The sequence below is a fragment of the Triturus cristatus genome, chromosome 5_1 (assembly GCF_964204655.1).
Source record: "Triturus cristatus chromosome 5_1, aTriCri1.1, whole genome shotgun sequence".
Lineage (NCBI taxonomy): Eukaryota > Metazoa > Chordata > Amphibia > Caudata > Salamandridae > Triturus > Triturus cristatus.
Window position 1 is genome coordinate 1,013,767,486 of NC_140587.1, and position 23,948 is coordinate 1,013,791,433.

General features: G+C 46.9%; 1 protein-coding gene and 1 long non-coding RNA gene across 6 annotated transcripts in view; both read left to right on the plus strand.

Moving 5' to 3' along the window:
* The first annotated feature begins 4,341 nt into the window (after positions 1–4,341).
* The window catches only part of LOC146832794 (TGF-beta receptor type-1-like), a 1,867,988-nt gene continuing 1,848,381 nt past the window's right edge, over positions 4,342–23,948 (plus strand). For 3 of the 5 annotated variants that reach the window (XM_085606114.1, XM_085606113.1, XM_085606115.1), the window contains exon 1: positions 4,342–4,493. In XM_085606114.1, the coding sequence (XP_085462240.1) occupies positions 4,403–4,493 (91 nt within the window). In that variant the 5' untranslated portion in view covers positions 4,342–4,402. The remainder of the gene's footprint in view (positions 4,494–23,948) is intronic. The other 2 variants (XM_085606116.1, XM_085606117.1) reach the window with 1 other exon arrangement.
* LOC146832795 (uncharacterized) lies at positions 13,174–13,705 on the plus strand. Its single transcript, XR_014961607.1, has 2 exons — positions 13,174–13,299; positions 13,630–13,705. It is a non-coding gene; the product is annotated as an uncharacterized LOC146832795 (long non-coding RNA).

Sequence of the window (23,948 nt, forward strand, 5' to 3'; positions counted from 1 at the left end):
CACACACTGCTGCACGCCACACACTGCTGCACGTCACACACTGCTGCACGCCGCACACTGCTGCACGCCGCACACTACCGCATGCCACACACTGCTGCGCACACTGCTGCATTACACACTGCTGCATTACACAATGCTGCACGCCGCACACTGCTGCACGCCGCACACTGCTGCACGCCTCACACTGCTACACGAAACACTGCTGCACGCCTCATACTGCTGCACGCCTCACACTGCTGCACGCCACACACTGCTGCACACCACACACTGCTGCATGCCTCACACTGCTGCACGCCTCACACTGCTGCACGCCTCACACTGCTGCACGCCGCACACTGCTGCACGCCTCACACTGCTGCACGCCACACACTGTTGCACGCCACACACTGCTGCACGCCACAAACTGCGGCATGCCGCTGCTTGCCACACACTGCTGCACGCCACACACTGCTGCACGCCGCACACTGCTGCACGCCGCACACTGCTGCATGCCACACACTGCTGCACGCCGCACAATGCTACACGAAACACTGCTGCACGCCACACACTGCTACACGGCACACACTGCTGCACGCCACACACTGCTGCACACTGCTGCATTACGGCTGCATGCTGCACGACACTGCTGCACGCAGCACACTGCTGCATGCCACACACTGCTGCACGCCACACACTGCTGCACGCCGCTGCACGCCACACACTGCTGCACGCCACACACTGCTGCACACCACACACTGCTGCATGCCGCTGCACGCCACACACTGCTGCACGCCACACACTGCTGCACGCCACACACTGCTGCACGCTGCACACTGCTGCACGCCACACACTGCTGCACGCCGCACACTGCTGCACGCCGCACACTACCGCATGCCACACACTGCTGCGCACACTGCTGCATTACACACTGCTGCATTATACACTGCTGCACGCCGCACACTGCTGCACGCCGCACACTGCTGCACGCCGCACACTGCTGCACGAAACACTGCTGCATGCCTCATACTGCTGCACGCCTCACACTGCTGCATGCCACACACTGCTGCACGCCACACACTACTGCACGCCACACACTGCTGCACGCCACACACTGCTGCAGCCGCACACTGCTGCACGCCGCACACTGCTGCATGCCGCACACTGCTGCACACCGCACACTGCTGCAAGCCGCACACTGCTACATGCCACACACTGCTGCACGCCACACACTGCTGCATGCCGCTGCACGCCACACACTGCTGCACGCCACACACTGCTGCACGCCACACACTGCTGCACGCAGCACACTGCTGCACGCCGCACACTGCTGCACGCCGAACACTGCTGCACACCACACACTGCTGCACGCCACACACTGCTACACGCCGCACAATGCTACACGAAACACTGCTGCACGCCGCACACTGCTGCACGCAGCACACTGCTGCATGCCGCACACTGCTGCACGCCACACACTGCTGCACGTCGCACACTGCTGCACGCCGCTGCATACCACAGTGCTGCATGCCTCACACTGCTACATGAAACACTGCTGCACGCCACACACTGCTGCACGCCGCACACTGCTGCACGCCACACACTTCTGCACGCCGCACACTGCTGCACACCACACACTACCGCACGCCACACACTGCTGTATTACACACTGCTGCATTACACACTGCTGCACGCCGCACAATGCTGCACGCCGCACACTGCTGCACGCCTCACACTGCTACACAAAACACTGCTGCACGCCTCACACTGCTGCACACCACACACTGCTGCATGCCACACACTGCTGCATGCCACACACTGCTGCACGCCTCACACTGCTGCACACCTCACACTGCTGCACGCCTCACACTGCTGCACGCCGCACACTTTTGCACGCCTCACACTGCTACACGCCGCACACTGCTGCACGCCACACACTGCTGCACGCCACACACTGCTGCACGCCACACACTGCTGCACGCCGCACACTGCTGCACACCGCACACTGCTACATGCCGCACAATGCTACACGAAACACTGCTGCACGCCACACACTGCTGCACACCGCACACTGCTGCATGCCACACACTGCTGCACGCCGCACACTGCTGCACGCCACACACTGCTGCTGCTGCATGCCTCACACTGCTGCACGCCTCACACTGCTGCACGCCGCACACTGCTGCACGCGGCACACTGCTACACGCCACACACTGCTGTACGCCACACACTGCTGCACACCACACACTGCTGCACGCCACACACTGCTGCACGCCGCACACTGCTGCACGCCGCACACTGTTACACGCCGCACAATGCTACACGAAACACTGCTGCACGCCACACACTGCTGCACACCGCACACTGCTGCATGCCACACACTGCTGCACACTGCACACTGCTGCACGCCACACACTGCTGCACGCTGCACACTGCTGCATGCTGCCGCACGCTACAGTGCTGCATGCCTCACACTGCTACACGAAACACTGCTGCACGCCACACACTGCTGCACGCCGCACACTGCTGCATGCCACACACTGCTGCATGCCGCACACTGCTGCACGCCGCACACTACCGCACGCCACACACTGCTGCGCACACTGCTGCATTACACACTGCTGCATTACACACTGCTGCACGCCGCACACTGCTGCATGCCTCACACTGCTACACGAAACACTGCTGCACGCCTCACACTGCTGCATGCCTCACACTGCTGCACGCCACACACTGCTGCACGCCACACACTGCTGCACGCCACACACTGCTGCACGCCTCACACTGCTGCACGCCTCACACTGCTGCACGCCGCACACTGCTACACGCCACACACTGCTACACGCCACACACTGCTGCACACCACACACTGCTGCATGCCGCTGCTCGCCACACACTGCTGCACGCCACACACTGCTGCACGCTGCACACTGCTGCACGTCACACACTGCTGCACGCCACACACTGATGCACGCCACACACTGCTGCACGCCACACACTGCTGCACGCCACACACTGCTGCATGCCGCTGCACGCCACACACTGCTGCACGCCACACACTGCTGCAAGCCACACACTGCTGCATGGCACACACTGCTGCACGGCACACACTGCTGCATGCCACACACTGCTGCACGCCCCACACTGCTGCATGCCACACACTGCTGCACGCCGCACACTGCTGCACGCGGCACACTGCTACACGCCACACACTGCTGCACGCCACACACTGCTGCACGCCACACACTGCTGCATGCCACTGCACGCCACACACTGCTGCACGCCACACACTGCTGCACGCTGCACACTGCTGCACGTCACACACTGGTGCACGCCACACACTGCTGCACGCGGCACACTGCTACACGCCACACACTGCTGCACGCCACACACTGCTGCACGCCACACACTGCTGCATGCCGCTGCACGCCACACACTGCTGCAAGCCACACACTGCTGCACGCCACACACTGCTGCACGGCACACACTGATGCACGCCGCACACTGCTGCACGCCACACACTGCTGCACACTGCTGCATCACTCACTGCTGCATGCTGCACAACACTGCTGCACGCAGCACACTGCTGCACGCCTCTGCACGCCACACAGTGCTGCATGCCTCACACTGCTGCACGCCTCACACTGCTGCACGCCTCACACTGCTGCACGCCGCACACTGCTGCACGCCGCACACTGCTGCACGCCGCACACTGCTTTTATGCGAGTTTATGCTACTGACATTGTAAATGACAATGCCTTTTATTTGTTTTAAAACCAAAACATAAATAAAAGGCATTGTAATTTTACAATGCCAATAGCTCAAACTCTTATAAATGCGAGACCTATTGCATTGCAAATGCTTGTTACTTTTCCCGTGTTCTTGGGAAATGTAGTTCATTGTTTATTACAAAAGTAAACTTCCGAACAGCAGATGAGTAAAATAAACTGAAGCAAAATAATGCATAATTTTAGCCGTAGGTCCCGACATAGAAGTAACACTGATGTGCATCTGTTGCTTTTTAATGTAAAACATGTTTTACGTAATATTAATATTAAATGAATAAATTCTGACACGTAAAGGAGAAGCTGACGAACCAATAAGCACTCAAGTTCTAAACCCGAGTCAGCAGTATATGTCTCAAGATGACTGTAGGTATTATAAGTAGCAGCTGCCTTGCTCCAGTACTTTCCTGCATCTGAGCTTGACCAGATTGTGTTTACATACTTGGCTACTCGGCAAATGTAAAGAAACATGGAGGGTGTGGCGAAAGGAGGTGTTGCTGACGTCCACTGAGTACGGCCAATAGCCTTGTACGAGAATGACGATAGGGGATGGGTTTTAACTCGCTAGAATGATTCGCTGGGTGGGGCATTACGGTTGCAGTGTGGACTGTAATAACGGAATCGAAATAGAGCTTTGTACAATGGCGTGGCTCTCGTTGTGCAGTCCCTGTCTTCTGTGGAGTACTAACCATTTCCTGTTTTTGGTAACCCTTCTGACCCCTGCTATAACGGGTAAGGACTGATAGAATCCACTTGTATTTCCTTTAGGTAGGAACAGTTTTGACCTGTGCCTTTTTCAAACGTTAATTAATCTATTTGGATCGGGGTTGAAAAAAAGTTTCCTTTAGCCGGCTCCGTCTCAAGCTCAGAAGTAGCAGAGGCGAAGAAAGGCAGAGGTGAGGCGCTAAATTTCTATTTCGATTTTTTTTTTGCGATGCTCCGCCCAAAAGGCAGCATCCGTGAACGAAACTACATTACATTTCTTCGCCCTCTTCAAACTTCTGGGGACTTTTTCACTTTTCTCAAAATATTCCAACCCGGAATATATCATACATACTTTTGTGGTGGAACATGTTCCCGAGATATTTTGGCGTCTAGAAAACAAGGCTACTATGTGTTAGAGGAAAATTTATCTATTAAAGAAACACCAAGAATGACAAGTTAACAATAGAATATGGGTTTATTACAATATTGTAGTGAGGATCAGTCGCACACTACAGGAGAGATCAGTTTACCTCAAGGGAGATACAACTCGATGTCTCTGCCCCAGCTTAGAATCAGCTTTATTTATTCCTCCAAACCACAAGAGAAAAAAGTTACAAGCATAGGATGTACGTCACAAATGAGTAGATTAAAATCAGTAGAAACAACAGTTTCCTGAAAACAAAACACATATAGATATGGCCCACATGGCCCTCGCATCTCATATTGGCGGAAAACCTCTCAGTGGTTTTCCTGTTGTCAGACTTAAAACGTTATTAACAACTTTTTACACACATCTGTTTTCCTGTGAAGCAAGTGATTATATTTTTGCCTAACGCTTTTTGGCCATGCTTATCTGACCTCTGACCTGTGGTTTTATCCATCATGCCTAGCATCGTATAAGTGTGACATGTGGTCTTTGTTAGACGGACCGGGAGGGTCGGCCGAGGACAAGGGGAGAGGTCTCCGGGGAGAGCCGTCTCCAGCGATCGTACAGACGAGTAACTTCCCCCCCACAGATGTACACCACACAAAGATAAGGTTTTGACGTTCTTTATAAGCAATCTTTAGGTACGATAGAATGGTACAAGGAGGTCAGGACTCAGGGGTCCCCTCGATTCTAGTCTCTTGGTTGGGAAAGGGGGTAGCAGGACAGTCTTGTTACCAATCTGGTAGCTGAGATGGTATGATGGATAGCTCACAATCCTCGAGCTCGGCGTTCTAGATGGACGGGCCGCGGCGGCGCCAGCAGGTCCCGGTGAAGGTGGTAGTTACAACGGTCCGCGGCAGCGCCAGCAGGTCCCACTGAAGGTGGTAGTTACAACGGTCCGCGGCAGCGCCAGCAGGTCCCAGTGAAGGTGGTAGTTACAACGGTCCGCGGCAGCGCCAGCAGGTCCCAACGAGGATGGAGGATGCAGAATCCGCGGCAGCGCCAGCAGGCAGGACGATAGTTCGCAAGGCAGGGCTACGGCAGCGCCAGTAGTCCATCAGGGATGAGTTCTTCACGGTGTCTCTCGACTCCAGGATACAACTCCCTTCCTGCTCTGGAGCTGCCCCAGTTATAGGTCTGGCGCCCTTTGATGTCCGGACCCTCGCACTTGGAGGTCGGGAGGTCCGGGATGAGGGAGTCCAGACACCCAGCAGGGGGGTGGAGCCAGCGCCCGGGGGAGCTGGGGGGCGATCGGCACCTGGCGGGGGAGAGCCATCGACACTTCTTTCTCCCATCGACCTGCCAAGTGGTCCGTTCACCTCCTGGGTGGAGGGTGGTGCCTGGATGTCGGGGCCTGGCCAGGCCCAGGGTTAGGGTCGAGCTGAGGCCACGCGGCCTCGTGGTGCAGTGTCCAAGATGGCGGCCGGGCCGGGCGAGGGAGCCGGTAGTGGTTCGGCCCCATGATACGGAGAGGTCCGGGGGCAGGAGTCCCGTCTGGGGACGGGGTGCGGGTTGTTTCTGTGGGTAACACCTGGAGGGCCGGGGCTCGGGCCCTGTCATGCGGGGAGGGAGCAAGCCCTTCACGTGGCCTGTCCAACAGTCTTCAACTGAAGTGACTTACGAGCAGGGGCAAAACTTGCACCTGGGCCAGTCCATCCTGTGTGCGCGCTTAATCTATGTGTGCATGCATTAGTAACACAATTACAAAAGACATGATTGACACCTTCCAGCTCGGTCTCTCTAGCAGATGGACTTGTGGTTTGTGGTTTTTGTAGTTCCAACATTTAAAACGCTACTGGTTTCCCGAGTCTGGAAGAAGATATGATCTACGCTTCATGCATAAGCTTATCTTTGTGACTGCAGGCCATTTCCTGACCTGGCAGGTTATTTTCTGACACTTCAGTGAACTGTGTGACCTGCTAAGCTCAGCTAAACTCAATGTCCTTTGTAACATGCATTTTTCTGACCTATTTCTCGTGCAGAGGCCTGGGCTTGTATTTCTAATGAGGCCTAAAGCTGCTTTTAACTTGAAACTTCTGCATAGAAGTTGCAGGCCTTACCTCTGTGTGTGTTTGCACAAAATGTATCCTATTTTTCCCTATATCATATGAGAATTCAACCGAAGACTAGCTCCTCAACTCTGCCTCTAAATCCTTGTCTGCTATGCACACCTTGTTACCGCAAACCTTGCCTAGAAGTATCAGGTTGCTTTGCTTTTAAAGCTGCTGCTTGTGAATTCATTTTATAGTGATTCACACACCGACAATGTGCCGAAGCGTATTATCAGATGGCAGAACGCTTAACTGTGAGGGAATGGTTGGGTGTAATGTGCGGCGAGCGCAGTTTGCACTAATCGGTTGCTGCGAGGTACTCTACAGGTCCCATATGGAAATGTTGAGCGCCAGCTGACATCCAATGCCGGGTTCTGCGTTCCAGATTAAATATCAGTATTTATTGGGGATTACAGGGCACGGACAGAAACCCACAAAGGTTATCTGTATAAGACATTCTGCGCAAAACTGTCTTTAATTGGATAAATAAATTATAATTAAGGGTCCCTGTTTTCCATTTTTACAGATTAATACAGACGAAAACCAATTCATTTTCCCGTCTGTATTTATTTTTATAGGTAGATAAAGTTGGAAATTGCATTGTTGTTTGAGTGGTTCTAAATGCTGTGAATCACGATTGCCAGGCCAATAGCTGTCGATTGAAAGGTACAGGAGTTAAAAAAAAAAAAAAAATACATTTTAGTACAGAGCCTTAAACAGTAGTAGATATGCATAACGGTGATAGTACAATTTTCAGGTTTTCTTACAAGTGCATAGTTTTATCTTGGTGTGTTTCACCATAACTTTTCAGACATGAGTGCATCTTTATCAGTTAAATAAATGTAGAATACACTTGTTTCAAATTCATTTTTTTCACAAAACCCCAAATAAATATGGATACAGACAGAAATGTAAAAAAAAAAAATAATACCATAAAACCGGGAGCCCTAATTATAATGTGGTCATTGGAGAGGCTGGTGGGTTCAAGAGTGGGACTTGTAGGTATGGTCTATGTTAAAGTCACCCAAGATGCAAATCATTACCATATGGCAAGAAATTATAAGCATCCATCCATCCATAGTGACTGTTGAGGAAAGCAAATGTTTACGCTTTTAGTAACAAATTAAAGTGCGAGGAGTTAGAGGCAGACTTTTAAAGCCATTTATTACGCTAGTGGGTACAATATACAACTCACACCCCTGAGGCAAGCGTACAATGCACACGGATCAACGTTTACTCTGCCATATTTATACACAACTCAAAGCAGAGCTTACGTGACTTCATACAAAATTGCTAAGCAGTAGAAATTCCTCATATCAGCTTGAGGTCAGTTCCAAAGTTGCATCTCAGCAGATAAGAATTGAGTATCAGTGGAAAGACCTTCTAATTCTGTGGTCTATCAGCTACATGTCATAAACAGATGAGCAAATTAGGGGACAAAGTTCATCTTCCAGCGTGTTCAAGAAAGAGTTGCATAAGAGTGAACAAAGTCTATCTGCAGACTAAAACAAACTTAGGAGCAAAGAAGCTTTTCTTCTGAAGGGGAGCTGTATTTGAGATGAACGACATTTGTAGCCTATTATATGAAATGAATGTGCTTTTAGTTCACTCTATAATCCATGTCCTAAGACCAATATTTCACACTGTTACCAGATTTCTTTGTGCATTGGTTACATGTTCGCTAAGTAATGAATAAGATTGGTTTAGGGTGGTAGAGGGTACCTACTTGAGGGCATAGAAATGTCCTATCGCGTTCCCCAATTTCAGGTTGCCATGATATGAGTTTTACAGGTCCCTGTTTTAGTAATTTCTGTGGATTTTCTTGGAACTGCCCACGTTCTCATATCAGTCTTTGCTTTATAGTCCGTCAAAGTTGTGTTAAACTGAATTTCCGGATTGCTGTATACCAGTATAGTAGTCTTGTAGCTCTATTGTTGAGGGCAGAGAAGAAGCCCCTGGCATGCATTGATTTCTACCAGTTGTGGTAACACCCAGTTATGTGGTCATCCTGGTGGCACTGTATGTCTTTGTGATGCCAGTAGAACTTCTCTGCTCTCTAGGTGAACTTTTTGATTAGTTTGTTCTCTTCGGGTTAGTGTTGATGTGCTCAGTCTCGACCTTCTACATAAGATTCCTCTGTAAAGAAAAACAAAGTTGCTTTACTTTATGCTGCTGCTTTTAATCATGAATCACTTATTGTTTAAAGCTCATGGTATTTCATTGTAGACTACTCTACAGTAGAACCAGTAGAGAAATCGAAATCCCTACCAGGTACGGGTCAGACTTTCCTCCTGCACGGTTTGGTACGTTATGAATCCAAACAAAGTAATTGAGGTTCGGTCTATTCTTGAGTAATTCCCAATCTTGTTTCCAGTCACCCTGGGATTACAGTCCTAATCTAACACCTCATCCAAAAGCAATAAAATACTGTTTCACAGCCGCCTGTCGCTGGGTGTCCCCAAGGTAGTTGATGCTAAATCCCCACAAAAACGTAAGAGGTATTCTTTTCCTCCTGCCCCACCTATGTCCCACTCCATTTCTTTTAGACCTGATTAATCTACGTTTACATCAACACCTAAGACTCTTCTTCAGCACCATGAAGCTAAAAGTTTTTTGCCCTACCACAACCACAGCTGCACACTTACAACACTTAAAAATCCACTGACTGATTCCACTCAACTCATCCCAATCACTAATCAGTTCACTGGTTTTCAGAAGACCCAATTACTGCAATGGTTTGCTAGTTGGACGCACTAAGGGGCATATTTACAAACCCCTATTGCCACAAACACGTCACTTTTATTTTTTTTTATCTTTATTTTTTTACAAGGTAGGGTTAAATCACTTAACAAGGCTTAATGCTACCTTCTAAATAAGGCCCCCTTTCACGCTATACTTAGCGTGAAAGGGGTGGGCAATGGGTGTTTCTGAGAGTGTTCCACCAGAACACCCATTGATTTTTTGACGCTCCCCCCGAATTTACAAGGGCAGTGTAAATATGGGGCGACGCAAAAATTAAGACCACGGAAAACCTGGTGTTAGACGCAACGAAGAGAAATGTTTTGTTTCTCCTCATTTTTGCTGTTTCTATGTGCTGTGTTGTGTAGCACTCACAGAAACAGAAAAAGGCCATTGATTGTTTATGTGCAGAAAGGGTCACCTTCCTGCACATAGGGTCACCTTCCGGCACATAAACAATCAATAAAAAAATGACGCTTTGCAACTTCTATGTGTGCTGCATTAGTCAGCACACGTAGAAGTTACAAAACACCATTTAAAGATTTGTTTATGTGCAGAAGAGAGACCTTCCTGCACATAAACAACCTTCCCCCTCAACACAGACACCCTTGCACTATGGTGCAAGGGTGCTTGCGTTGGCGCTAGGCTGCCAAAATTAGCGCCAGCTCAGGTGAAAACGCAAGGCTGCACCATATTGTTGTAAATATGGTGCAGCCCTGTGTTTCAGAAGTGGCGGAGCATGGCGTTAAGCCAAGGAGGCTAACGCCACGCTCTGTCATATCTCCAGCAAATATGCCCATAATTATTCCTTCTCCCAACTAGATATATTTCTAAATTTCACAAAACAACCTTATCTTACCAGGTATGCTTCACCAGGAAGGGTAGTTCAGTGACAAAAAACAGAGACGTATATAAATTACTAACCTTAATTTACAATTCGGTAAACAATCTGGCCTCACCTCACCCTGTTGTGTGCTGATTTAGATTCCGTATATAGGTTTCCCGATTTATGCCCTTTTATAGGTACAGTTCACATTGCCCTTACCTGGTCATAGAAATCCGGCCCTTATTTAGACATTGTCCGTACAAACCAAATAGAGGCATGGCCACCTACAACATCCACGTCACAGCGAATTCTTGGAAAAGCAGACCCATAAGCCTTTAGCAATTTCCCTCAGCTTGAATATTGATTTCTCCAAGAACTCATTAAGTATGCATGAACATCTATTCCTTAGGGGTTAATTCATGACGTTCCTCTGCCCGACCTTTACATCAAAACTGGCATTCCTAGACACCATCAAGGTATAAATATACCAGCACTTGCCCTGGCAAATCGCGGTTCCCGGAGGATTCGATCCAACCTAGACTACGCGGTTCGCCACGGCAAGTTCGGAAGGAGATCGAGTTCCAGCCTGATGCACTGACCTGACGCTGTCATCCTCCTCGCAGAGAATCCAGCTCCAGTGCTCTCTGACTTCACTTGCGGGGGGTTAGACTATCGAGTCCAGAAAAGAGATTCTAACCCCTCTCATTCTCAGGTATTGAAACTTTTGGCAACTCTTGGCTAAACTGAAATATAGCTAGCTATACTTTAGAAATAGCACCTACTTCAAACCTCGTACTGCACTTAGGTTAGGTACACTGGGGTAGAACAATTTAGAAGCATCAGATGAGTATCACATTTTAGCATATGTTATTTATGTATGTATTTTGATTAATATGTCATAGCTGCAAACCATGCTATTGCAGTATTATTTTATCTTACTGCTAACCTCGTACATATTGTACTTTGCAGTCTGTCTTACGATTGTAGCAATTCATATCTCTTGCATGAGAAATAAGACTGTTCAATAAACCCTTTTATTGAAACGCCTGTCTCTCTATTTCTGTGCAACTCGGTAGAAACGAAGCATGCACGATTGACTGAGTGAAACTGTTATCTATTGTTTCCACGATTCTGAGACTGTTCCGATTCTAAAAGGAAACAAAGTTGTCTTGTTTATGCGGTTGTCAGAGACTAATCCCTTCTTGTATATTGGAGAAGTTTCTAGTGACCTCTGAGTTAGCTGGCACACACAAGTAATTAAGTTTAATATACTCGACAGAGACCTACTGACCTTAGTCCTATGTCAAATCTATAGTGTATGTTATTTCAATGCGCAGAACCTATCAGGGATATAGGAACTACACTACAAACTATCTCACTGACATGCGTTGCTTACTTTGATGTCATCTCTGATCTATTAAACATCTGCTGACTACACCTAAACCAACATGTGCCTCACCCAACTTTAGAGCCTTTTACCTATTTCGCCCATTCACTGGAACACTTTACCGTCTGACATTCAAGCCCTAATCTCAATTCAGAACTTTAAAATCATTCTGCAAAAATCTCTCTTGCAACAAGACACACACTGGGCAGATACCTACCATTAGCTCTTCATAGTGCCCTCGTATAACATGTGGTCCCTGCCAGTCACATCTAGATATTGGCATATTTTCACTTGAACAGTCTGTGGAGTTCACTTTACCCATTTAAATAATACAAATTTACCCTACCTATGTATTCTCACAGTTGCGATGTATTTTTTTTAACACATATTTTATTAGTTTAAACATGTAAACACACAATCATGGCATCACAGCGGCATGGTATACAACCAGAGTGGTCACAGTTGCAATGTATAACAATTCTGCTTGAAATCTTGCGTTGATATTGCTAAATAACTAACTGAAATATAGGACCCTGCTTCATGAAGAGCGGAGGTACAAAAAGAAATAAAACATTATTGTTGGTGATACTAATGAGCCCCTTAGCAGAATATGCAACTCGCAGCTAGTCTTAGTTCCCAGTGGCAGCATCAGATTTTGTATCAACTTTAGCAAAGTATACAAAATATCTAAAATTAATATATGCCCCAAGTTCACACATCTACGAGATGATACAAACATTATGTGACCAGCCACAATTGTATTAAATTGTGTTGGTACATTTCCATAGCTCCTGCCAATAAAGAGTAAACCACTTTTTCATCACGTGCAGGGAAGTACAATATTGGCTTTTTGCCTCCATAGGATGCACGATCGGCGAAGGAGTCGGGTTTCGCATCATAATGGATTATTACGAACAAGTGTTGTTCACAAACCACGTTCAGCAAAAGATGAAATATGATGCATGACATAAAGTAGTATCACTGTAACGAAGTACAAGGGCCACTGACAATGAAAAATGTTTCATGATCAATTTGATTAAAAATAGGAATCTGTTTAAAAAAAAAAACATGTTTTTTAAGATGGGAATACTGCATTTTGGGATATGTAGTTGCACTATGTAGGAAAATCGTGAAGGTGGAAGGAGGGACGTGCAATGTACATAGTCCGTTGTTTATGTCATTTTCCGGAATAAGCAGCGATGGTTAACCACCTGGGAATAATTGGGAAGGGTGGGAAAATATAAAATGGGTGGGGTTATCGACAAATTTAGGTTGCACCCGAACGAAGCATGTGAGGCCCGATATGCCGGGGAAACAGACCTGACAGCAAAGAGCATATTTATTTAAAAAAGTTTTATATTAGAAGCGTCTGGTTCAAGAAATAAGAAGAACCACAATTTATGGTAAGCGAACATGTTTTCAGTGTTAAGGTATTGATGCAAATGATCATCTAGCCGTAGGGTAGTGTAAAATTGGGGGAGAACCGATTAGATTTGATCTTTAGGTGGTACTAAGCATTGGTGTTATTTGGCATGATGACTGTTAGCGTTATGAATTTACACTATATGTATGTGCAGTGACTTAGAGGTCAATATGTGATTCAAATTAAAAAGGACGAATTTCATGGTTTAATTGACAGGAAATGCAGTTTTAAATCATGTAACGTGCAGTGCTGCGTTGATTGCGTTGACACAGATGAGTAAATATACTTATGTTTATTTATTATTTTTTAGATGCCCCTGACGAATGGAAATATTTTCCCGAAATGCATCGGGTTGTTTTAAATAAAATCATGATTTGTACAACCCACTTACGCTCCTGAGCATTTGTGAACACTGATGTCAAGCAATTGATATGAATAAAACGAATTGAAAGAATAATGGAGTAAAAAATTATGAAAATAAAAAAGAGAACATGGTTGATAAAAAAGAAAATTGAAAAAGTGGATTTAATTAATTTGATTCATAGACTTTGTGGCTGTGCAGCTTGGTTGTGCATATGAAAAGCCCCCCCCCCCCCCGTGATTGGTAAGCATGCACACTTAAAAAGTTTGAATGGCAAAGGCATGGATACATTGGAATTAGTAAGTGTGCACCTTACCACCCCCCATACTCCATAGGATGCATGCCATATTCCCCAAATTAATGGATTCAATGTTACCATTCCAAGCAAGGTATACAGGTGAGGAGGGTCTGTCACAAGATGCATGAGTGGCACTGAGACGTGCATCTATCAGGAGGAAGAAACGGCATCAGAGAGTGAAGGATCCTTTCCAGGAGAGAATGGCTGATATTACGGAAAAGGTGATCTAGCAATCAAAATTCCATTTAATCCCACATAATTTCACCCCATGACAATGGTTAGTAAATGGGGTAAAGAACACAAGAGGGATGGTGAGTGGGCATAACAAGCCATGTTCAGCCTAATTAGTTTGTGAATGCCCCCAAACACATCAGGTTATGGCCGTTCACAAACTCCTCTCTTCCTTTACCACCCTGAAAATGATCATATGTAGTCCCAGCACGGGCAGGAGTATATCTATTTTCAAAGTGGAAAGGGAAATGAAATACCTTAAACTGCCTTGGGCATATAGGGAAAAGGCTTTCTTAACCGGTTGCTCTTTGTTTTAACTGTCATGTGAGTCTATGAACTAGCAGCTCCTGGTGTGTGCAGTAGGAAGGTGGTGCCTACTTGCACCATGGACAAATTAGAAATGAAGACTTGTCATGGAGTCCAAACAGTTGTCCCAAACTTTGAGCTATAGGAATTCCACACCCCTGATTCAGATAGAGGAAATTACCATATGTACAGAAGAACCGATCCTGCTGTGCAAAATATAATTAAAATAATTGTGTGTTTCCAAAAGAAGACTGTGTCCCTTGTTCTTATGCAAGACCTTAATTGAGATGTCCCTTGGCAGAACATGTCCGAATTTATAAATAACATATGGTAAATCAGATTGTAAAGTGGTACTAGAATAGTAGCAGTTTCATCTAATTTTTGAAGACTTTGTGTGACGGGTTTGTTCTTACAGCAGGCTGACGGAGTTCCACAATTTTGGTGCATTCATAGGCAAATATTGTTATAGGGTGTTTTTTCTTTTTGCAGATTGGGAATTCAAGAATAAGGGTATTCTGAGCTGTGTACTTTCAGTTTCCTACCTGTTACAACCTGTGTATTTATTATGTCTGTGACTGTTGAAAACCTGAATTAAACCTTTTGGTTGCTACTTCTTTGTAAAGTTTCCTTTACAGGGCTCCACCGTGATTGTAGGTATAAGGAAGTTGTTTCTAACATCTGAAAACAGACATTATTTCACTTTTTGATCTCCCCCCCCCCCCCCCCCCCCCTTGCCCCCTCCTTTTTTTTTTTTTTCCTTTTTTAGACCACTGCTGGGGCATGGAACCCACTAATGTAGTGTTAACCCTGTAAGTATTGTGGTAAATAATTTTTTAGGTCTCGCCTGACCCAGCGAATCCGTTGGTCTGGCATGACTTTTTGTGAGGGCTCCAAAAAGTGCTACCATGGCCAGCCTAGAGCTACAGTGCATGTGCGCGGGCGCGCGTGCCGCGCTTGATCGCTATTACTTTCGCTTTCACGGCCGCTTTGATGTTCTCCGTGAGCCATTCTGTTTATTACTTCTATGTAGTAATCAGTGGCGGCTCCTCCATAGGGGCGTTTGGGCGCCGCCCCCCTGCTTTCTCGCAGTGCGAGAAGGCAGAAACATAAATGGTAATAACTACCATTTATGTTTCTGCCTTCTCGCACTGCGAGAAAGCAGAAGTGCCTGATCAGGGGTGGGCGGTCCTGCTTGAGGGCAGGGGGGAGTGGCTTGCCCACTGTTGTGCATAGGGACTGTTTGGTCCCCCCTGGGGCCGATCAAACAGTCCGTATGTACAACAGTGGGCAAGCCACTCCCCCCATGCCCTCGAGCAGCACCGCCCACGGCGCCCACTCTACATAGTGAAAATGGTCCCGGCTGGGGCGCTCTCCACTGCGCCTCAGCGTTGTGATTGGCAGAGCGGAGGCAGGGAGGCTGCCTTTCATTGATGACGACATGACGACGAGAGCTTCAGGACGGCGGGAGCGGCAGTTTGGACGCATCCAGAAGCTGCGGTGTTGCAGGACGGAGCGGGAGTTGAAACGCATCCAGAAGATGTTGCAGGACGAGGATGGTAAGTTTTATAATATTCTTTAATTTACCCACCCGCCTCCACCCCCCGTGACGACCCCCACCCCCATCATGCCGGCCGTTACTGTGAAGTTATGAATGTACAAAACTATTTTAGGCCCTCCTTAGGCCTAAAATAGTTATGCACATTCATTACTATTTTAGACCCTCCGGTGCCGTATCAATGCCAGTCAGGGCCGGCTTTAGGGCGGTGCGATCGGTGCCACCTCACCGGCTGCTGGAATCCTGGGGGCGCCGTGTTTGAAAGTTTATTATGCCTTTGAAGCACCTGCTGCAGCGTTTCTTACACCCCGCAATTACCAGGGCTCACATAAATGTCAAGATAACTCGTGTGATTAATTATCTTCCTGGAGAGAGAGATCAGCATTTTATATAGTTGTGGTTTTGACTTAGGTGAACTTAGTGCAGAGGGTTAATATGCCTGCTGCAGAGAACGTGTACCATGTAGATTACAGATGTAAACAGATCAGCAGGTTACTTGCAATGTATAATTTAAAGTCCTAATATAGAATAGTGAGGTATTAACTTTCATCCTAGAACTGCATACACTCTGCAAAGTACAGAACATTGATCAATGTTGCAAAAAGGGTTAATTTGGCTAGAAATCGATTCTTATTATTAAAGAAAACTCCCAACTATGCTGTTTCTTTTTCGACTCTGAGTTTGTGCTTCTCCACACCAAGCACTCTTAAACTATGCTGCCTACCAGTATGGATGACATGTGACTCCCACACTTTTAGTCCTTTGGCTTACGTAACATTTCCTACACAGTGATTTACACATGTATGATTGAATGTCTGTGTGTAATATGCGTGTGATGCAAAGTGCTCAGACACCCTGCACTGGTATGAGTGGCGCTATATAACTAATTCAATGCATCTGAGAGAGTGTGGTTATGGAGACTTGGTCACTGTTTTCGCCACCCAATCTTTGGCCCTAATGGAGACCTGAGGTGACATAGTTCATCTTTCTTTGGCAATAAGGTCAGGCGGCTAACGCCAATGTTCCCTATTCTTTTAAAATAATGCAGTCAGGCTAAATGGATGGCACGGGTGCAAGCAGGAATGAAGCACGATATGGGACAGTTTTAAATGTGTTTAATTATTTCAAGTCTACATATCCTACCTACTTTTATAAATATTCTTGCTTTCTGAAATGTGGTTTAACCTGCATCCTTTGGGCCTTTTTTTTTTGTTCTTCAAAATTTCCTTGGCGTGAGGGTCCTGCAGTTCCCCTTTAGTCAATCAGGCTCGCTATGACACAAAACACATATAGACCCTTTTTTTACGCCCCACCACTTTCAAATGTCACCACCCACCACTGGTAGTAATGGTGGCACCCGTGCTTTAGCTTAAACATCTTAGGCTAAAGTCGGGTGCTGAGATTGCTTCAAAAGTAAAGCAATAGACAATTCTTTACTTGTGAAGCAATCTCGGCACCCGACTTTAGCTTAAGATGTTTAAGCTAAAGCACGGGTGCCGCCATTACTACAGAGCAGTAATAAACAGAAACCAGCATTGGCATAGCCAATAGGTCTCACTTTTGGGACCTTATAAGTATTTAGTTATGCAACTGTTGATTGGCTAAACACTTATAAGGTCCCAAAGGCGATACCTATTGGCTATGCCAATGCTTGTTAACTATAACTTTCAGCGCCAACCTACTTTTTAAAATAATGTCAGCAGCTTGATTAACAAGCTCTGTGCAGATTGCACATGAACAATAGATTTTCCCCATTATCCCAGCTAGAGGAGAATGATTGACTACCATCAACATCTGATTGCTCTCCGAATCAGGGTCTTAATCCAGTGTCCCTAGTTTTGAATACCCCCCATAACTGTAAGATCATTAGCTGGAACATCGCAGGGCTTAAATCTAAAAAGGATGATTCTAGATGGCTAGATTGTATCACAAATCACGATCTTATTGCCTTCCCGGAAACATGGGAATGTGAGGGTAATTTTTGGTTGGATGGATTTAAAACATTCCATTTACCTGCTCGCCCTTCTACGGCGGGCAGAGCTAAGGGGGCTTGATATTATTAAAGTTCAAAGGTTTAACAAAGCTGATTTGAAGCAAGCTCCCATAATTGTTTGATAGTGGAGCTAACTACACCCAACCTGCCCAAATTATTATTAATTAACTTTTATAACTCGGGGGAATGTTCATCTAGGAATGAACACCTACATTTTTAAAAATGTTTTATAGAAATTTTAGGACGAAGCAACTTACTACTTTTCAAATTATCCTTATGGGCGATTTTAACATTCATCCCTGCATTGAGAATTGTCGCGTTGACGATGATCTGGGCCCTGAATATTCGTCGCCACCGCACTTTGAGCACTCATTAATGGGGGAGGCTTTGGAGGATGTCCTCGCGGGATCTGACCTTTTTGAACCCGGCTTTAATGATCCATCTGACCGGGTCCCGACTTTCAAGGCAAAGGGACGGGACACGATTATTGACTATGGGCCCGATTCACAGAACTAACTTAAGACAAAATCCTAAACTTACTATCCTAAACTTACTACCATTTTGGTATTCACAGAAGGCACTTACTCACTTTGGTATTCACAGAAGGCACTTACTCATTTCGGTATTCACAGATGTTAGGAGTCCTAACGTCAAGTATGAACCTACCAAGATCCTGAAGTGTGGTTTGTTGAAGTGCTGGGGGAATGTAGACAGATACTACTGTTAGTGGTCTCCCTTCCCAAGTTCCAGTGGCTGCTGCAAATCGACCCTGCTCGTCTACTTGAGTTTGTTTAACCATTTATGGGCAATTCGTACGGAGCAGTATACCCGTCCCACGGGAGCTAGTTGTAAACCCGGCATGTGTCACCAGCCTGTAACCCCATCTATTTAATCCCTTGCAGGTATTGCCCACCAAGTATGTTTCCTGTAGAAGAGCGATGTCTGTTGTGTGCCTCTTCAAGTACTGTAGGACCATCCCTCTTTTAATTTTATCTGCCAGGCCATTCATGTTCCATGTGAGGAACCTCAAGTCCTTAGCAGCCGCAGTAGCCATGGTTGTGGGAATGTATTATCAGTACGAGCATATAATAATGCCGGTTGCCATCTACCCATCCCCATTCTATGGTGGTCCTGATACAATGTGGATTCAGTGTTTCTCATCGCCCAGCATGAGGGCATCTCACTCGGCACCCTCTCCACCTCCCGTCTCCTAATCGGGGAGACCATGTAGCAACCAATCATTTTCGGCAGAGGTCGCCGGAACCGAATCAGCATGTGCTTGATTCCTACTGTGTGTTGTGTGGCATTTTTCCTGTTGTGCTTGCATAAAACGATAAACAAAACAAATGACATCCCCATACCCCGCACCCCCATCCTCCCCCCCCCCCCCCCCCACCCTGCCTCCCTGCTTAACGGATTCCGAAGACCCGCAACCCCAACTATGCAGAGTGCCCGTCGCCCTCCCATCCCAAAATGTGGCACAACCATCCCCCGGCCTCCCCTTGACCAATCAAACATTAAACACATAAGCCATCACTTAGTTCAACATTATACTCCTCTACTTTCTCGGAACCAGGAGTCTGTCTAGTCCTTGTGTGGCTGAGCCACCACCTGACCAAGCGTGGAGTGGCGCAGTAAGCATTGTCCATCTTGTTTGATTTTCCTCAGTGTCCTAATCCCCCTTTTTCCCGGCATGCAAGGCATTGTCAAAAAGCAGGTCAAGGATCGGATTGATCCTTACACTGGGGTGATACTGACATTCAGTCTCGATGCCCCTCGAAGGGCCACTCGGGATTCTTCCGCTACCTGTTGGTCGCCGTCTTCTGGTGCTGAGTCCTGCCGCCATTTCAGCTTGGTCCCGCTTCGATCTTGTCGATCCGTGCCTCTCCTTGGTCCGGCTCGACGCCAGCCCTCCAGCCAGTGTCGGGCCTCCTCTGGATGAACGCAGAACCAGCTCTTCCCCTCCGCCTCCACATTTAGTTTCCACGGAACCAACATTGCATATTTGACCCCCTTTTCTGTAAGCGCTTTTTTGACCTCTAGGAAGGAGCGTCGCTGTTTCTGTACCCCGGCAGTAAAGTCCGGAAAAAAGTATATGGTGGCATTTTTGTATTTTAGAGCGGGTGCAGTTCGTGCCGTTTTCAGGATGCCGTCTCGGTCGTGAAAATTCAACACTTGTGTAAGAAAAGGCCGAGATGGCGCACCTGGTTTGGGTCTTCCACCTGGAACACGATGGGCATGCTCGATAGTGAAATAGTCAGAGAGGTGCTTTGGTCGTAGGTGATTCACTCCTAAGTCTTCAATGAACAGGTCCGCCGCTTGACCTTCCGCCCTTTCTGGGACACCTAAAATGCTGACGTTGTTGGGCCTCGAGCGCCCTTCGTTGTCATCAAGCTGTTGTGAGAATAATTGAGATCGCCTTTGTAATTCCGCAACTTGTTGCTGTAGTGTTGGTACCTTGGTACGATCCTCTAACACCAGCATTCTAGAGTCCATTTTCCGGAGGTCCGCTCTGAGCAAGGAGATATCAGTAGCCACTGAGTCTATACGAACTTCAAGTGATGTGCAGACCCTGTTAATTGCCGCCATAATATCTTGTAGAGTTGGGGCCTCCTAGTCTTTTGGGCTCACTCGGTTGTCTTGCTCATTGATTGTGCTGGTCGTACCCCCCTTCCTGTAGTCTATGGCAGGTGTACTTGTCTATCTTTGGTTGCTGCGACCCTCTGCTCCCTTTGCCAGTAGTCATTTTTAGGTCTCGCCTAGAGCAAAGCGCGTAAGCGCTTCTCTAGGTGAGGGCTCTTGGAATCAATTCAGACTTTCAAGAGCCTTCTCTGTGTGGGTGTGCCTCCTCCCACACATCACATTGTCCTTTGCGTGTGGCTTTCAATAATTGAAAGCAGGCAAATGGCGAAAGAGGGGTGCATGTCCCGCCTCTCCTCAAAACTTTCACTCCCATGGCCTAGGGGTCTCGGGAGCACGCAGGGTGCCATGTGATCTGGATCAGGTTTACTCCCAGAGCGTTTTGCTCTTGGGAGCCAGCAGTGGCGTGCAGAGATGCCATGTGTTGTGGCTCATGTTACAAATGCTTTCACTTTCGCGGCCGCACCGCCGCGCTTGTTTGATATAGCCTCCCAAATCTTAACACCTATTCATGAGCTGCAGGGGCGGCTGGTGACATTTGAAAGTGGTGGGGCGCAAACTTTGTGTCGGAGTGCACCGTGGCGAGCGAGTGGGTAAACGGTGCATTTTCAAGCAATTTTGAGAAGCAAGAAGGTTAATGAAGCAATTGTGAAAGTGCAGTTATGACATTAATAGACTAGACAACCACACTGCCAAAAGCATACTGTTGAGCAACTCTGGTACAAGGGACCAACCGACTCGCAGCAAATCTGGTTCTCATTCAAAACTGGCACTCCCAGGGGGCTGCAAATGTGAAGCACGCATCACCTGCACAATTTCCCTCCCCCACCCCGTCAATCCCCCAGACCTTCAGCAACCAGAATAACCCCCACCCCCCAAAGTGCATTTCCACCTCCACCATTAAACACCACCAAGAGCAATGCAAAGGTCTCAGCGCATGCTCACGTCTGTCAGACACCAGTGGCATTCACGCTGCCGCCATTTACTTTGCACAGTCAATCTAGTGACGTACATGTGCGAATGTGTGTACTGCTAACACAGGCACACCACAAACTGACATGTACCCATACCCTGAAGAAATGTCTGCTTTACTTATTGCTGGCCTTGTTGCTTCACTATAAAACCTACACGTCTCTTAACATTAGAAAAATCCACATTACTAATTACGGACCAAAACAATTTCAAAGCTAAAAAAAAAATCACATTTTTGCAGTCCTATATTATCACGATTTTTCGCAATTTTACTAAGGAACACAGCCTTTTAAAAAACCGTAAAACGTGTGAGTCAGAGGGCAAACATTTTATACACATGGGAATATTCATCACACACCCCCAATAGACCGCACTCGAACGTCCACCCCATATTTCACTTGAGTGTGCGTTTATTTTATAGTTTTCATACAAAACCCTTCTTCGCTTAGCAGTAGACAGGGCCTCATAAGACATGTTTGAACTTTGTATTAAAACTGTCAAAGATCTGTGTTGTCTTCACACTCCTTGTAGTAACAAATAAAAATAAAAAGTGCTGCGTGCAGCATTTTACATTGGAAAAAACAAGCTTTGCCATATTGATTCGAAAAATCTAAAGATTTTGTTCACCCTTGCCCCCACGCAGCCCTGGCCTCAACCCTTCACACCTTGCAGCCTGTCTCTCTCCCCGGAAGTGGAGAATGGCTCCCTCTCACTGTAATACACTGAAGGATTCACACGAATGCCAGGATACATTCAATTGCTCTAACAAAGAAGGCCGTCACGTCAAAGTGCTAACAGCCCCTTCCACAACCATATTATTAATAAACCCCCTCGTATTCCTGTCTAAAAAGTACTGTCTGGGTGGTTTTCACTGCCTTAATGTTGGGGGGCGTCCGCTCACGGTGTTCGACCTCTCTGCTTGCTGCAGGAATTATTTGTCGTAATATCAGGAAAACTGAGAGTAAAAACGTTTTCACCAGAGCATAAAACAAGCCCACAAGCAGCCAGTAACCCAGTCCATACACTAGTCCGTCCAGGCGTCACTGAAGGAAAGCACATTTCCAAAACAGCATATATGGGGAAATTGTTGTGAGTGTTGAATTTACATTTCAGTCAAAACGTCCCTGGAAAAAAGAAAAACAAACCCTCGAACTTTGTAGGATTCAAACAAAAGACTGAACGAAGTGGACAGTGTTATTGAACAGAACATGGAACAAAAGTGACTTTTTTTAAAGTTCTGTGTTAACCATCTATGATGGTCGATACGCACAGAAGCAGATAAACGCTGCCATCTGAAAACAGGAGCACGGGGAGGGCATCTGCTTAATGTAAGCCTGTCCTACATACACACCAACCACTGCACAGACCCTCCAAAGATGTGTGGAGGGGGTCTCGGTTACTTAATCGTGGGCCTGGAGTTGCGAACAATAAAGTTATTCCATTTGTTATTTATGATTGGCGAGCCCCCGAGCAACCTGTAAGATTATGCCTCCTGTAAAACCGAAACTTTGCCAGCAGCAAGCACATGCGATAACACCTGTGATCCAAAACCAAACTATAAACAAGCATTTGCAATGCAATAGGTCTCGCAGTTACGCGAGTTTCAGCTATTGACATTGTGAATAACAATGCCTTTTATTTAAGTTTTTAAAACAAAAATAACAGGCATTATTATTTGCAATGTGAATATCTCGCGTAAATGCGAGACTTATTGTATTGCTAATGCTTGTTTTTAAATAGCGCTTCATACCACACTTCTACACTTTCCAAACAATGTAAATTCCCAATGTAATGGTAGACAATTTACCAACCACAAGAGGATGGAAAGCGGAGTCTGCCTTGCTAGGGATGTATACACGTATTTTTCAGGCCCCTGCTGAGGTCTACGGAGAGAATTATCTCTCGGGACACCGATTCACCAAAATACCAAGGGCCGCAGAAGGGAAATCTCACACCTTCTAACTTGGGTTTGCATCACAATATGTGCCCAGCAGCCCGCTATTTCCTGCTGGGGGGGAGTCAGGGGAAGGGCCTCGAGTGCAAACAACCGAAAGTAAACAGGGCTCACAGAGGCTGCTTCCTTTCTCTACTTGGTGCCGCCAGTCACGACTCGCGGGGGGGGGAAATGAAATATTTAAATTAAAAAAATAAAAAACTTACCTCACAGCCGGTCCCGTCCACGCCACCTCGCTCTCAGACCTCTGATCCCCTGGGCGCCTTCACTAGTAACGGTACTGGAGGAGGGGCCTGCCAACCCCTCTCAGCCAATCCTG